Genomic DNA, 14048 nt, shown 5'->3' on the forward strand with positions numbered 1-14048 from the left:
AAACCGTCTCTACTAAAAAATACAAAAAATTAGCCGGGCGCTGTGGCAGGTGCCTGTAGTCCCAGCTACTCAGGAGGCTGAGGCAGGAGAATGGCGTGAACCTGGGAGGCGGAGCTTGCAGTGAGCCAAGATCGCGCCACTGCACTCCAGCCTGGGCGACGGAGCGAGACTCCATCTCAACAACAACAAAAAAGAAATTGCAGTCTCTCAGAAGTTAGAATCCTTGCTTGTTTTGATCTTTGATAATTGTTTAAAATGTAAATCTTTTGGAAAAGCTTACTAAGTAGCCCTGTTCTTATTTTAAGGAACCTTAAAATACAATTTTAGACTGACTTCTATACTGGAGTGAGGGCCATCAGGAGAGTAGTTAAGTGATCCAGAAAACCTTGCCCTCATGCATAAGTGAAAAGATTGAAGCCAATAGGATGATCTGTCTCAATTAATAAGCCCCTTAGCCACAAATCATGTGTGCAAGTACACACATTTTTACCTTATTTCCTCTGGTCTCAGGTAAAAAACTTTCTTATGGGATAGGGTTTATGGTTACAAAAAAGAAACACCAATAGACAGCATTAAAAACCATTTCTAACTAACTCGAATAAGAAGTTTATTGGAAATACCTTATATAATTAACAGAAAGGCTGATAAACTAGTTCTCACAAAGGTTAAGGAGCCAGAGCAACACCACAGATGCTAGATAACAGGAACTAATGAAATAGCCTTTTCAGGACCCTACCTTCAGGATGAATGAACTTGAAACATTTCTGGCCATTGGGTTATTCCACTTAAGAAAGACAAAAATTCCAAAGAAGGAGCATTGTATTGCTCTGGGTTGGGTCACACTTTGGCTAGGAGAAGGTGGGAGCTTCTTAAATGACAGTCCCACTCTAACCAGTGGGGAGGAGTATTACCAAGGGAATGTTGGGATGCTGTCACCAACAGAAGGATGCCGTGCATTCAAAAATGACAAAAATGACAGATGACCACTAAAGTTTCTTCTTTCAAATGTATATATTTCGGATGTACTCTGACCTCATTTTCAACCACTTTCTTCACAACCATGTTCCATTAGATACCTTTTTCTCCTCTGTCTTTAGCCTCTCACTCTGTACTGCCTCCTTTCCCTCAGCCCATGAACATACTCAGGTCTCATCTATCCTAAACAAAATTATTTTCTTGACATCTCCCTCTTAGTTGTTCAGTCTTTTTCCTCCCCTTCTCATGTAAACCTACTGAAAGAGAGTTGGCCTCTCTCTGCCCACTGTGTTTTCTCACGTTCATTTTGCAACTCACTATTTTTAATTTATTATCATTATTTTTTGAGACAGTTTCTTGCTGTGTTGCCCAGGCTGGAGTGCAGTGGCATGATCATGGCTCACTGCAGCTTCAACTTCCTGGGCTCAAGCCATTCTTCCACCTCAGCCTCCTGAGTAGCTGGGATCACAGGCATGCACCACCATGCTCAGCTAATTTGTGTTTATTTTTTTGGACAGACTGAATCTCCGTATGTTGCCCAGGCTGGTCTCAAACTTCTGGGCTCAAGTGATCTTCCTACCTCAGCCTCCTAAAGTGCTGGGATTACAAGCATGAGCCACCAATCCAGCCTCAGCTCATTATTTTTTGGCATCAGCAAATATCATTCTATTAAAACTGAAATTGCTGGGCTGGACATGGTGGCTCATACCTATAATCCCAGAACTTTGGGAGGCCAAGTCAGGCGGATCACCTGAGGTTAGAAGTTCCAGACCAGCCTGGCCAACATGGTGAAACCCTGTCTCTACTAAAAATACAAAAATTAGGCGGGCGTGGTGGCAGCCACCTGTAATCCCAGCTACTCGAGAGGCTAAGGCAGGAGAATCACTTGAACCCAGGAGGCGGAGGTTGCAGTGAGACCAGATTGCACCATTGCACTCTAGCCTGGGTGACGAGTGAAACTACGTCTCAAACAAAAAACTGAAATTGCTGAGTTTGTCACTGACCTTTTGATTATCAAATCCTTTGATCATTCTTACTGAGCCCACCTCTGCATATTTAATGTGAAACTATATTTTGAAATTAGAATAAGAGCTTGTATGTTAAGTATAGTGTACCAAATCAGTGGAATCTATGTTTTTTCCTTAGATCGTTAGACATGGTGGCAGTCTGGGCCTTGGTTTGGCAGCCATGGGAACTGCACGTCAAGATGTTTATGATTTGCTAAAAACAAACCTTTATCAGGATGATGCAGTGACAGGTAAGCATTTCTTTCTAAAGCTAACAAACTTAAGTATTAATTAATGTAAATATAATTACGTTAGTTTCTACCTATATTTTGTAGCCTCTTAAAATTACGATGGATTTCTATACTTGAAGTGAATTTTGTTCCATTTGTCAAAGTTATCTTTTAAAACAAGTTTTATGATATATAGGCTTTCTAAAATGGTATATCCTGTGTGTCCACTTGCATAACTGACTTTTGCAAATAGGAATTTATTAGAGTGATCTACTTACTCCATACTGCTTGGTGATAATGTAGAAAAAATGTTATCTAAATGTCTCCTTTGAAATCACTATAGGATTTGATGGTATAGTCTGTCAAAGTTTAAAAGGAAAACAACCCTAAATGTATGACTGTGCTTCCACATAAAGTATCCTTTTTACCAAATGGTTTCAAAAAATGCTGTCAGAAGCTAGTGGTTTTTTGATAGTTTATGCAAAAAACGTGCTACTTTCAGTTGGATGTTTCATTGACTTTAAAAACATAACTCTTTGTTAACATTTGACTCGTTACTTGCTAGGGGAAGCAGCTGGCCTGGCCCTAGGTTTGGTTATGTTGGGCTCTAAAAATGCCCAGGCTATTGAGGACATGGTCGGTTATGCACAAGAAACTCAACATGAGAAGATTCTGCGTGGTCTTGCAGTTGGCATTGCATTAGTAATGTACGGGAGGATGGAAGAGGCTGATGCTCTCATTGAATCTCTCTGTCGTGACAAGGTGAGATCACATACATCCCTCACTGTCCATTTATCTCCAGCATGTAAAAAACACTTAACTTCACTGGAAATTAACTCTGTTCCCATCAGAACATGTAGGTACATTTATTCATAAAACTTCTTGCAATGTGTATGAAGCCTAATAGAATTTAAGAAATAAAAGCACTGATTAGAAAAGTACATGGGAGTAATTTGAGAATTTTAAATTTTACTATAGCTTCAGATCGGTGATACTCATAAGCAGATTCAGCATAGTTCTTTAGGAATTCACGAGTTGATTTCTTTTAGAAATAATATTTTTGGGCCAGGTGCGGTGGCTCTCACCTGTAATCCTAGCATTTTGGGAGGCCGAGGCAGGTGGATCACTTGAGGTCAGGAGTTCAAAACCAGCCTGGCCAACATGGTGAAACCCTGTCTCTACTAAACATAGAAAAAAAATTAGCTGGGCATGGTGGTGGGCACCTGTAATCCCAGCTACTTGGGAGGCTGAGGCACGAGAATCACTTGAGCCTGGGAGACAGAGGTTACAGTGAGTAGGGATCGAACCACTGCACTCCAGCCTCAGTGACAGAGCGAGACTCCATCTCAAAAAAAAAAAGAAATTAATATTTTTGGAATGATTTGGTAGTCATTTAATAAGATACAAAGTTTACTTCATTATTCTTTTATCAGAAAACAGTGCCAATCTCTATATTTGTTTATTTGGATGAGGTTTTTTTTCCATTGCCTTTTGTTTTGTTTTTATAATGGTGTTGTATATGGTAGGTAGTTAGTGGCAGGTAATAACTGTTCTCTATAATCTGATAAAAAGAACTGTTATAGTTTATTGATAAAATTATTAATTAATTTGTTCAGTTATCAGGGTCCATCTTTCTTCCACTCAGCACTCAGTACCCAGGAATTTAAATAAGGTAAAAATGTAGAATTAGAAGCCAACTTCCTTGCTTGATTGATAAAAGGAAGTGGACTGCCATAGGAGTGGCTGTTGCCGTTGACTTGACTTTATACTTCCTAAAAAGTATGAAGCAGGGCAGGCATATTGCATAGCATAGTGGGAATTAAGAGCAGCTACCTCCTTCTGTATTTATGTGTTTTATTGCCCCATTTATTTCAAAAACTACCAACCACAAAAGAGTTGTTGAGCTCATCATTTCCTACCTGAGACCAGCTTACTTGGTGGATGCCTCTATGCCTGTTAGACTGTAGAAGTTACTGTTTGAAATAAGTTGATGATTAATGTTAAATTATTTTTGTTAGGACCCAATTCTTCGAAGGTCTGGAATGTATACTGTAGCCATGGCTTATTGTGGCTCTGGTAACAACAAAGCAATTCGACGCCTGCTACATGTTGCTGTAAGTACTCTGACCTTTCTTGGGAGTAGGGTGGATGGAAAAGCTTGCAGATAGATAATAAGTGTCTAGGTGACTCCAGCATCCCCAGCACATGACCACCACCAGTGATCTTAGGTTGTGATTCTCATTTACTGGACCCAACAGGCCATAACCTAGCACTAGGTTCACTTAGCTTTTCAGAAGGATATGGGACGGGATAACAGTCCTATATAAATGGAAGTCCTTAAAGCCATTCAGGTACAACTTCTAAAATCCTACTGCAAGGAGCACCCTCATTTGTAAGGGACGAGACCTTGTAAGTATATGTGGCCGCTCTAGGATAGGGAAATCCAGTGAAGAACAGGAACCATTTATTTCTTTTTAAGGCCAGTGAAGTTAGCTTCCACATACCCCTAGTGGGTGCAGTGGCTCATGCCTGTAATCCCAGCTGCTCTGGAAAGTGAAGTGGACCATGAGCTATAATTATACCACCGCACTCTAGCCTGTACGACAGGGCAAGACCGTATCTCTAAAAACAAACAACCCCCCCACACACACCCTGGGACCCCTAAGGAACGTTTTCTATTACAGGAGATGCATTGCACAGGAAAGCCAATGCCCATGTTTTCTAAAATGTTTTTTCCACTCATAGTTCTCCTAATCCAAATATAGTTATCAGCAATAAGTAATACTGCCTGGTCACACAGTGGACATTCCACATGTCTTAATAGGTTTTTGTCATCATGGTGCTGGGAAAAGGTAAACTAAGGGTATCTTTCTATGCAGAAAGACTTAAAACTATTGTTAACTCCTTTTTCCCAGAGATAATATTTTCCACAATATTTATTAGTAATTAATAAATAATTTTTTAGCAGTACAGTATGTTCTAAATGTTCGTATTTTGCAAAAGCTATAATGCAGCTGAAATTGTCTTTTTTTTTTTTTTTTCTTTTTTCTTTTTAGAGACTTTGATACAGGGTTTCACTGTCACCCAGGCTGGAGTGCAGTAGCACAATCACAACTCATTGCAGCCTCAAACTACTGGGCTCAAGCGATCCTCCTCCTACCTTTGCTTCCCATGTAGCTAGAACTACAGGCACACACCACCGTGCCTGCCTGATTTTTTAACTTTTTGTGGAGACAGGGTCTCGCTATGTTGCCTAGGCAGATCTCGAACTCCTGGACTCAAGCAATCCTCCTGTTTTGGCCTCTCAAAAGTGCTGGGATTACAGGTATGAGCCACTGTGTGTGGCCATTTGAAATAGTCTTAAGAAGTAGCCCTGGGGCCAGGCATGGTGGCATACGCCTGTAATCCCAGCACTTGGGAGGCAGTGGTGGGTGGATCACCTGAGGTCAAGAGTTTAAGACCAGCCTGTCCAACATGGTGAAACAAATATACACCATGGAATACTATGCAGCCATCAAAAAGGATGAGTTTGTGTCCTTTGTAGGGACATGGATGAAGCTGGAAACCATCATTCTTAGCAAACTATCACAAGAACAGAAAACCACACACCGCATGTTCTCACTCATAGGTGGGAACTGAACAATGAGATCACTTGGACTCAGGAAGGGGAACATCACACACAGGGGCCTATCATGGGGAGGGGGGAGGGGGGAGGGATTGCATTGGGAGTTATACCTGATGTAAATGATGAGTTGATGGGTGCAGCACACCAACATGGCACAAGTATACATATGTAACAAACCTGCACGTTATGCACATGTACCCTACAACTTAAAGTACAATAATAATAAATAAATTAAAAAATAAATAAATAAATAAATAAATAAATAAATAAATAAATAAATAAAAGAAGTAGCCCTGGGGCCAGGCATGGTGGCATACGCCTGTAATCCCAGCACTTGGGAGGCAGTGGTGGGTGGATCACCTGAGGTCAGGAGTTTAAGACCAGCCTGTCCAACATGGTGAAACACCATCTCCACAAAAAATACAAAAATTAGCTGGGCATGGTGGCACACGCCTATAGTCCCAGCTATTTGGGAGCCTGCAGCAGGAGAATCGCTTGAACCCGGGAGGCAGAGGTTGCATTGAGCCAAGATTGCACCACTACGCTGCAGCCTGGGCGACAAAGTGAATTTAAATAAGAGTAAGACTCTGTCTCAAAGGAGGAAAAAAAAAAAGAGAGAGAGAGAGAAGTAACCCTGAATCTTAAACTTTACCAAGCTGTGAAGACTTCTAAGCCCCTGAATTGAAATTTTTCAATAACTTTTTCTAAATTGGGTACAGAAATTTATTCTTCAAAAATACATGTGGCCAGGTGCAGTGACTTATGCCTGTAATCCCAGCACTTTGTGAGGCCAAGGTGGGAGGATCTCCTGAGCCCCAGAAGTTTGAGACCAGACTGGGAGACATAGGGAGACCCTGTCTCTATAAAAATAAAAATACATGTGTCTATTTTTTGAATATATTCATTTATTGTATATGTTTAGAGGTGTGCAACATAATGTTTTGGTATACCTATCAATAGTGAGGTATACACTCACTATTGAATGTTGCTGACCTCGCATACCAGTTTGGTCTAGTGATATACTACATGGTATAATATAATCTTAAACTTTTCCCCCTAGGTAAGTGATGTTAATGATGATGTCAGGAGGGCAGCAGTAGAATCACTTGGGTTCATTCTATTCAGGTAATAACTTCTAACTTATTCTATTTATATTTCGGGTTTTTTTGGAAATGTTGTCGTCACTACCGAAACTACCAAAGAGTAGTTAGTCACTAAACAAAAGCTAAATACCTGAGGAGTATATCTGGGTTCAGAGTGAGGACCATTTAATAGCAAGATTAGTACTGTTCATCTGAAAAAGAACAAACTACATCATGGGATTCTGAGAACCTCTTTGAGAAGTAGTAAAATGATTTAATTATTTCTGTTCATTTTTTGGTAGCATTCTGCTTATTCGTTTAACTTTTTAAATCCAAATAACACATCCAGTATTCCTCTTTGTGTATATTGGTAGTTCAAATGGGTATTATCTCTTACATAGGTTTGTAAAGTTTTTGAAGGTCTTTAATGAAAGTGAAAGGTAATAGGTTTTGTTTAAATGCCAGAGTGAAAATTTTTAAGCATTATTTTTTACTTGTAGTCATGGAGCTATCCTTGGCAGTATGATATAGTTGTGTTTAAGAAGTCACATTCTTGGCCGGGCATGGTGGCTCAAGCCTATAATCCCAGCGCTTTGGGAGGCTGAGGCAGGTGGATCACTAGGTCAGGAGTTCGAGATCATCCTGACTAACACAGTGAAACACTGTCTCTACTAAAAATACAAAAAATTAGCCAGGCATGGTGGTACACGCCTGTAATCTCAGCTACTTGGGAGCCTGAGGCAGGAGAATCACTTAAACCCGGGAGGCGGAAGTTGCAGTGAGCCGAGATTGTGCCACTACACTCCAGCCTGGGCGACAGAGTGAGACTCCCTCCCAGAAAAAAAAAAAAAGGAGTCACATTCTAAACCTATCTGCCTGGGTTGACTCCTGACTCATCTTCTTACTAGCTGAATGATTTTCAGCAAGTTGCTCAACCTCTTTGTGCCTCAGTTTCCTCATCTTTAAAATGAGTATAATCATAATACCCATCTGAGAAGATGTTTTTGACAAGTGAATTAATATATGTGCGATGCCCTTAGAGAGGTATCTGGCACTAATAAGCACTAAGTTTGTATTAATAATGGTAATTGTAGGAGTTGTAGTTGTGGAGTTGGTGGTAGTATTAATAGATGTAATAGTAGTTCTTCCAGTAGTTCTGTCTACTTAGATTCAATCTCAGACATCAGTGTTTCTCTTAGTTAAGATACAGCCATACTTTGTTTTACCACACTTTGCTTTATTAAGCTTTGCAGATACTGCATTTGTTTAAAAATTGAAGGTTTGCGAGAACCCTGCATCAAGCAAGTCTATCAAAACCATTTTTCTAACAGTGTGTGCTCATTTCATTTCTCTGTGTCACATTTTGGTAATCCTCACAATATTTCAGACTTTTTCGTTATTATTATATCTGTTATGGTAATCTGTCATCAGTGATTTTTGACATTACCATTGTAGTTGTTTTGGGACACCACGAACCACACCCATATAAAACAGCAAACTCAATCAATAAATGTGTGTGTTCTGACTGCTCCACACACCGATCATTCCTCCATCTCTTTCCCTCTCCTTGGGACTCCCTATTCCCTGAGACACAACAATATTGAAATTAGGCCAATTAATAACCCTACAATGGCCTCTGAGTGCTTAAGTAAAAGAGAGAGTCCCACATTTCTCACTTTAAATCAAAAACTAGAAGTGCTAAAGCTTAGTGAGGAAGGCATGTCAAAAGTCGATACAGGCCAAAGGTAGGCCTCTTGCATCACAGACAGCCAAGTTGTGAACGCAAAGAAAAAGTTCTTGGAGAAAATTAACAGTGCTACATCAGTGGACACATAAATGATAAGAAAGCACAACAGCCTTATTGTTGATAAGGAAAAAGTTGTGCTCTGGAGAGAAGATCAAAGCAGCCAAAACCTTCCCTGAAGCCAAAGCCTAATCCAGAGCAAGACCTTAACTCTTCAGTTCTGGAAAGGCTGAGAGAGGTGAGGAAGCTGCAGAAGAAAAGTTTGAAGCTAGCAGAGAGCTTGGTTCATGAAGTTTGAGGAAAGAAGCCGTCTCCATAACATGGAGGTGCAAGGAGAGGCAGCAAGTGCTGATGCAGAAGCTACAGCAAGTTACCGGGAAGATCTAGCTAAGATCATTGATGAAGGTGGCTACACTAAAAACAGATTTTCCATGTAGACAGAATAGCCTTCTATTTGAAGAAGATGCCATCTAGGATTTTCACAGCTAGAGAGGAGAAGTCAATTCCTAGTTTCACAGCTTCAGAGGACAGGCTGTTCTTGTCGGAAGCTAATGCAACTTTAAGTTGAAGCCAATGCTCGTGTATCATTCTGAAAATGCTAGGGCCCTTAAGAATTATGCTAAAGCTATTCTCTGCTCTGTAAATGAAACAACAAAGCCTGGATGACAGCATGTATTAGGGTTCCCTAGAGGGACAGAATTAATAGGATATATATATATATATATATATATATATCCTGTATATATATCATATATATATATATATGAGTTTATTAAGTATTAACTTACACAATCACAAGGTCCCACAATAGGCTGTCTGCAAGCTTAAGGAGCAAGGAGAGCCACTTTGAGTCTCAAAACTGAAGAACTTGGAGTCCAAAGTTTGAAGGCAGGAAGCGTCCAGCACAGGAGAAGGATGTATGCTGAGAGGCTGGTCCAGTCACCCCTTTTCACATTTTTCTGCCTGCTTTATATTCCCTGAGAGCTGGTTAGATTATGCCCACTCAGATTAAGGGTGGATCTGCCTTCCCTAGCCCACTGACTCAAATGTTAATCTCCTTTGGCAACACCCTCACAGGCACACCCAGGATCAATACTTTTCATCCTTCAATCCAGTCAAGTTGACACTCAGTATTAACCATCACACAGCACATCTGTATACATGGCATGCTAAATATTTGAAGCCTACTGTTGAGACCTACTGTTCAGAAAAAAGATTCTTTTCAAAATATTACTGCTCATAGACAGTGTACTTGGTCCCCCGTGGGTTCTGTTGGAGTTGTACAAGGAGATTAATGTTATTTTTATGCCTGCTAACACAACATCCATTCTGCAGTCCATGGATCGAGGAGTACTTTTTACTTTCAAGTTGTATTATTTAAGTCATTTCTTAAGACTATAGCTGCCATAGGCTGGGCATGGTGGCTCATGCCTGTAATCCCAACACTTTGGGAAGCCAGTGCAGCAGATCACCCAAGGTCAGGAGTTCAAGACCAGCCTGGCCAACATTGTGAAACCCTGTCTCTGGTGAAACCTTGTGTCTACTAAAAATACAAAACTTAGCTGGACATGGTGGCAGGTGCTTGTAATCCCAGCTACTCGGGAGGCTGAGGCAGGAAAATCCCTTGAACCTGGGAGGCGGGGGTTGCAGGGAGCTGAGATCACACCATTGCGCTGCATCCTGGGCGACAGAGCAAGACTGCATCTCAAAAATATATAAAATAAATAAAAAAGACTAGCTTCCGTAGAAAGTGATTCCTCTGATGGCTCCGGGCAAAGTAAATTGAATGCCTTCTGGAAAGGAGTCACCATTTCAGATGCCATAAGAACATTCATGATTCACAGGAGGAAGTCAAAATATCAACATTAGCAGGAGTCTAGAAGAAGTTTATTCCATCCCTCATGGATAACTTTGAGGGGTTCAAGGCTTTAGTGGAAGAAGGAATTGCAGAATTGGTGAAAATAACAAGAGAACTAGAATTAGAGATGGAATCTGAAGATGTGACTGAATTGCAGTCTCATGATAAAACATCAATGGCTGAGGAGTTGCTTCTTAGGGATGAGCAAAGAAAGTAGTTTCTTGAGATAGAACCTACTCCTGAAGATGCTGTCAACATTGTTGACATGTTAGGTATACGAAAAAGTATAAAAGAAGTAATCACTTGCCAGGTCTGACCTGCAGACCCTGGCCAAGCGATAGGTAAAAGAAGTTCTCAGACATGGATATCTAGTGAAAGAGCAGGCTAGGAGGCTGCCGGCACTAGGACCGAAGACAGTTAGCTGCCCTGATAAGCTGGAGATGCTCGTATTTATTTAGTACAGATTTAATGAGGAAGGCTTGGAGCAAACACAATTTGTGGGTAATTAACATTGTCGACCCCCCAAGTAGAGTGCTGTCCTGCACACAAATGATCAAAGGTTAGTTCTGGAGACAAGAGTAAACAAATTTATCTAGATAAGTTCCTTTACTTTCCCTTGTTATCTAACCCTTGCTCTTAAGAGAATTTAACTGCCTTCAGCTAAATCCTCTTGAAGCTTTTAAAAAACCTCCTGGCCTTCCAAGAAAGTTTGCATCTTTCCCTATAATTGTTATAACTTTTCCCACCACCCTGACTGATCTCCTACATCTCCCCCTTTTCTGTGTTTTGCATCAGGTTTTGTTGATTGAGGAGTACAGATGTGTGCAGCAACAGGTTTGTTAGGCATAGCGGTTATAACTCGTTTTCTGGCTTCACATCCTAGAATTAGTAAATAACATAAGACAAACATGAGTATAATCAGTAACATTATTTTTCAATCAAGGAGTGACCCCCCCCAGGAGTGGGAGTCTATCCAGAAGAGATGTTATCGCACATCCTTCCATATGGCTGTTTGTTGGGTTTGTAGATCTACGGTGTTTAGGGATTCTAGAATTTTAGTTTTAAGTTGCCTTACGTCTGCTGTTAAATTATCATGTAAGGTTCCCCAGAGGTGTTGTTTCATCTCATTCCAACTATGTATTGATTGATTCCAAGGTAGAGAGGTGACACAGGTATGCTTATGCTCCAGTCACAGTTTAAATACTATTGGAATGCCAGTGCATCTTGCCGCTCCCCTACATATTCTAAGGCAGCCTCAGGGGCTTGCAAGGTTGCAAGAATCTTTTGATCTATACCCTGCTGTAAGAGAACTTCATTAGACACATTTTTGGCCAAGTTATCTACAAAGGTAACTGTATTGATTCAGTAATAGAGTCCATAGCAATACTAGCAGTTGCTAAGATGACTATGACTGAGACTATACAGGTTATAAGTGTGCCTGTAAATCTTTTGAGTCTGACCTGGTACGGGGCACATTCTCAGGTGGCAAGAGCAGAGGAACCTTGCCAATCACGTGTAAAATTGGTAGGAAAGCTTCAGATTGTCTCCTTAATACCATGACACTAGTAGTATTTAAATTAGATATGTTGTAATTAGTGATGCATGAGGCGAACCAAACCTGTCCCTGCACTCAGGTCACAAACGTGGAGTTTTGGGGTATAATGGAAATATTGGTTCTGATAAGGAAAACATATGGATGGGTAGTGCAAATCAGGCACTGATCTGTGTAATTATGAATAAAAGTCACAGTATAGTTGTTACTGGAATTATGATATGTCCCATACCAGGTGTTAAGGGAGATGCTAAGATGTCCCAGGCACCATAAAATGTCTTGGGGTGGCAGGGACTCTACTTGAGGTCTGGGATATCCTATCCCTCCATCGGCCCAAATTATAGGGGAACAGGACGTGGCTACAAAACTGTGATTCATGCCACGATGGATGCAGACATTAGTATGGTTGTTCTGCAAGTGGCAGTGAGGGCTCCAGTCTAAGATGTTATAATAGCCTAAGTGGGGGTCTATGGGCTTGTCCTCCATGACAGACCTCCCAGCCAAAGTGGAATCCATTACTTTCCCGGCTACGTTCTTTAGCACAGGAAGGAATGTTGGGGAAAGTGGTGTTGGTTGTATTGCCCGGTTTGAGTCTGTCTGCAACCAAGAATGTTAAGGCATTTCCTTTGCCACGATGTAGCCATACTTGAGTTTGGGCGGTACACAGTAAGGGTTAGAACTTTTATAACTAATGCACAGTGGGAGGATAGTGTAGTGATATATAGTGTTACCTGGCACCTTAATCCAATGTGTGCCATTAATGAGGGACCCCAGTGGGGGTTAGTCAGTCCCTCCTAGCCAAGCAGTTACATTGTTAGAGGCTGAGAAGGGGGTGTCTGCCCAAGTAACGGGGCAAAAGAAAAGCAGATCTAAGAGATGAGCCCAATAGAGAGTAGCAGGTGCAAGTTGCAGGCAGAGTGAGAAAATAAGAAGGGTTAATACCCTACGAGAGTTGCAATGTACAACAGAAAGCATAGCAAGGAACCATTTATCTGGAGTGAATGGTGTCTGTGTCTGGAGCAGGATTCGCTCACCCTTCTGAGTTGTCTTCTTCAGCATCCCCCAGGTAATGTCCGGGGCTCGTGTTATCCTAGGGAGCCGCGTCGTCCAGGGCTGCGGGTCCTGCAGGGACAAGTCCTTCATTTCTGGTACCAGGTTGAGTCCTAGCCATGCCGTGGTATGATTTGATGTGTCGTGCTGGAATCCAGAGAGGACCTGAGGGGGTATGAACGCAAGCATATCCTCTTCCCCATGTTAGCAAATCATTTGGACTATACCATACATTACTATTTACTTTTTTCCATTAAACTGCAGGTTGTATGTCTTGAGAGGTTTTAGCAAAGTGCTTTTCTATGGCTGATTGAAATTTATCATCTAAATTTTAAAAATTAAGGGTAGATAAGGCTTGTGCCAATAGTGTTGCCAGGTTCTTACTGATATTCCCCCTTTTTTGTTTTTTTGAGCATATTTTTAAGAGTGGAATGGATATGTTTTACTATGGCCTGTCCTTGGGGGTTATATGAGATGCCTGTGGAATGTTAGATGTTCCACATGTGACAAAATTTTTGAAATTGTGAGCTGGCATAAGCTGGTCCACTATCAGTTTTAATTTTTTGGGCCGCCCCATAAACTCAAAAGTTAAGAGAAGATGTTTAATAATATGTTGGGTGGACTCTCCAGAAAAGTATGTGCACTAATTAAGTGAGAATTGGCATCAATGGATACATGTACATATCTTAATTTTATAAATTTAGGGACGTGAGTAACATCTGTTTGCCGTAACGGATAGGTTCTAGTCCTCTAGGGTTAACACCTGTTGAAGGAGGGGAGGTGCCTGTGAGCTGGCCATCTGGGCATTGCAGGATAATTTCTTTAGTCTTTGGGTGAGTTTAAATTGTTTCGTTAAATTTCTCCAATTTTGGTGGAAAAATTGATGAAATTGGGTGGCTTGGTCAAGCAGTGGCGTCATAACTTG

General features: G+C 41.0%; 1 protein-coding gene across 1 annotated transcript in view; it reads left to right on the forward strand.

Moving 5' to 3' along the window:
• The window catches only part of PSMD1 (proteasome 26S subunit, non-ATPase 1), a 122278-nt gene that overhangs the window by 26859 nt on the left and 81371 nt on the right, over positions 1-14048 (forward strand). The window contains 4 exon segments of the mRNA NM_001257805.1: positions 2122-2233; positions 2778-2974; positions 4231-4326; positions 6898-6962. Coding sequence (NP_001244734.1) covers positions 2122-2233; positions 2778-2974; positions 4231-4326; positions 6898-6962 — 470 coding nt within the window.

This window comes from Macaca mulatta, chromosome 12, assembly GCF_049350105.2.
Source record: "Macaca mulatta isolate MMU2019108-1 chromosome 12, T2T-MMU8v2.0, whole genome shotgun sequence".
In the NCBI taxonomy this organism is placed as follows: domain Eukaryota; kingdom Metazoa; phylum Chordata; class Mammalia; order Primates; family Cercopithecidae; genus Macaca; species Macaca mulatta.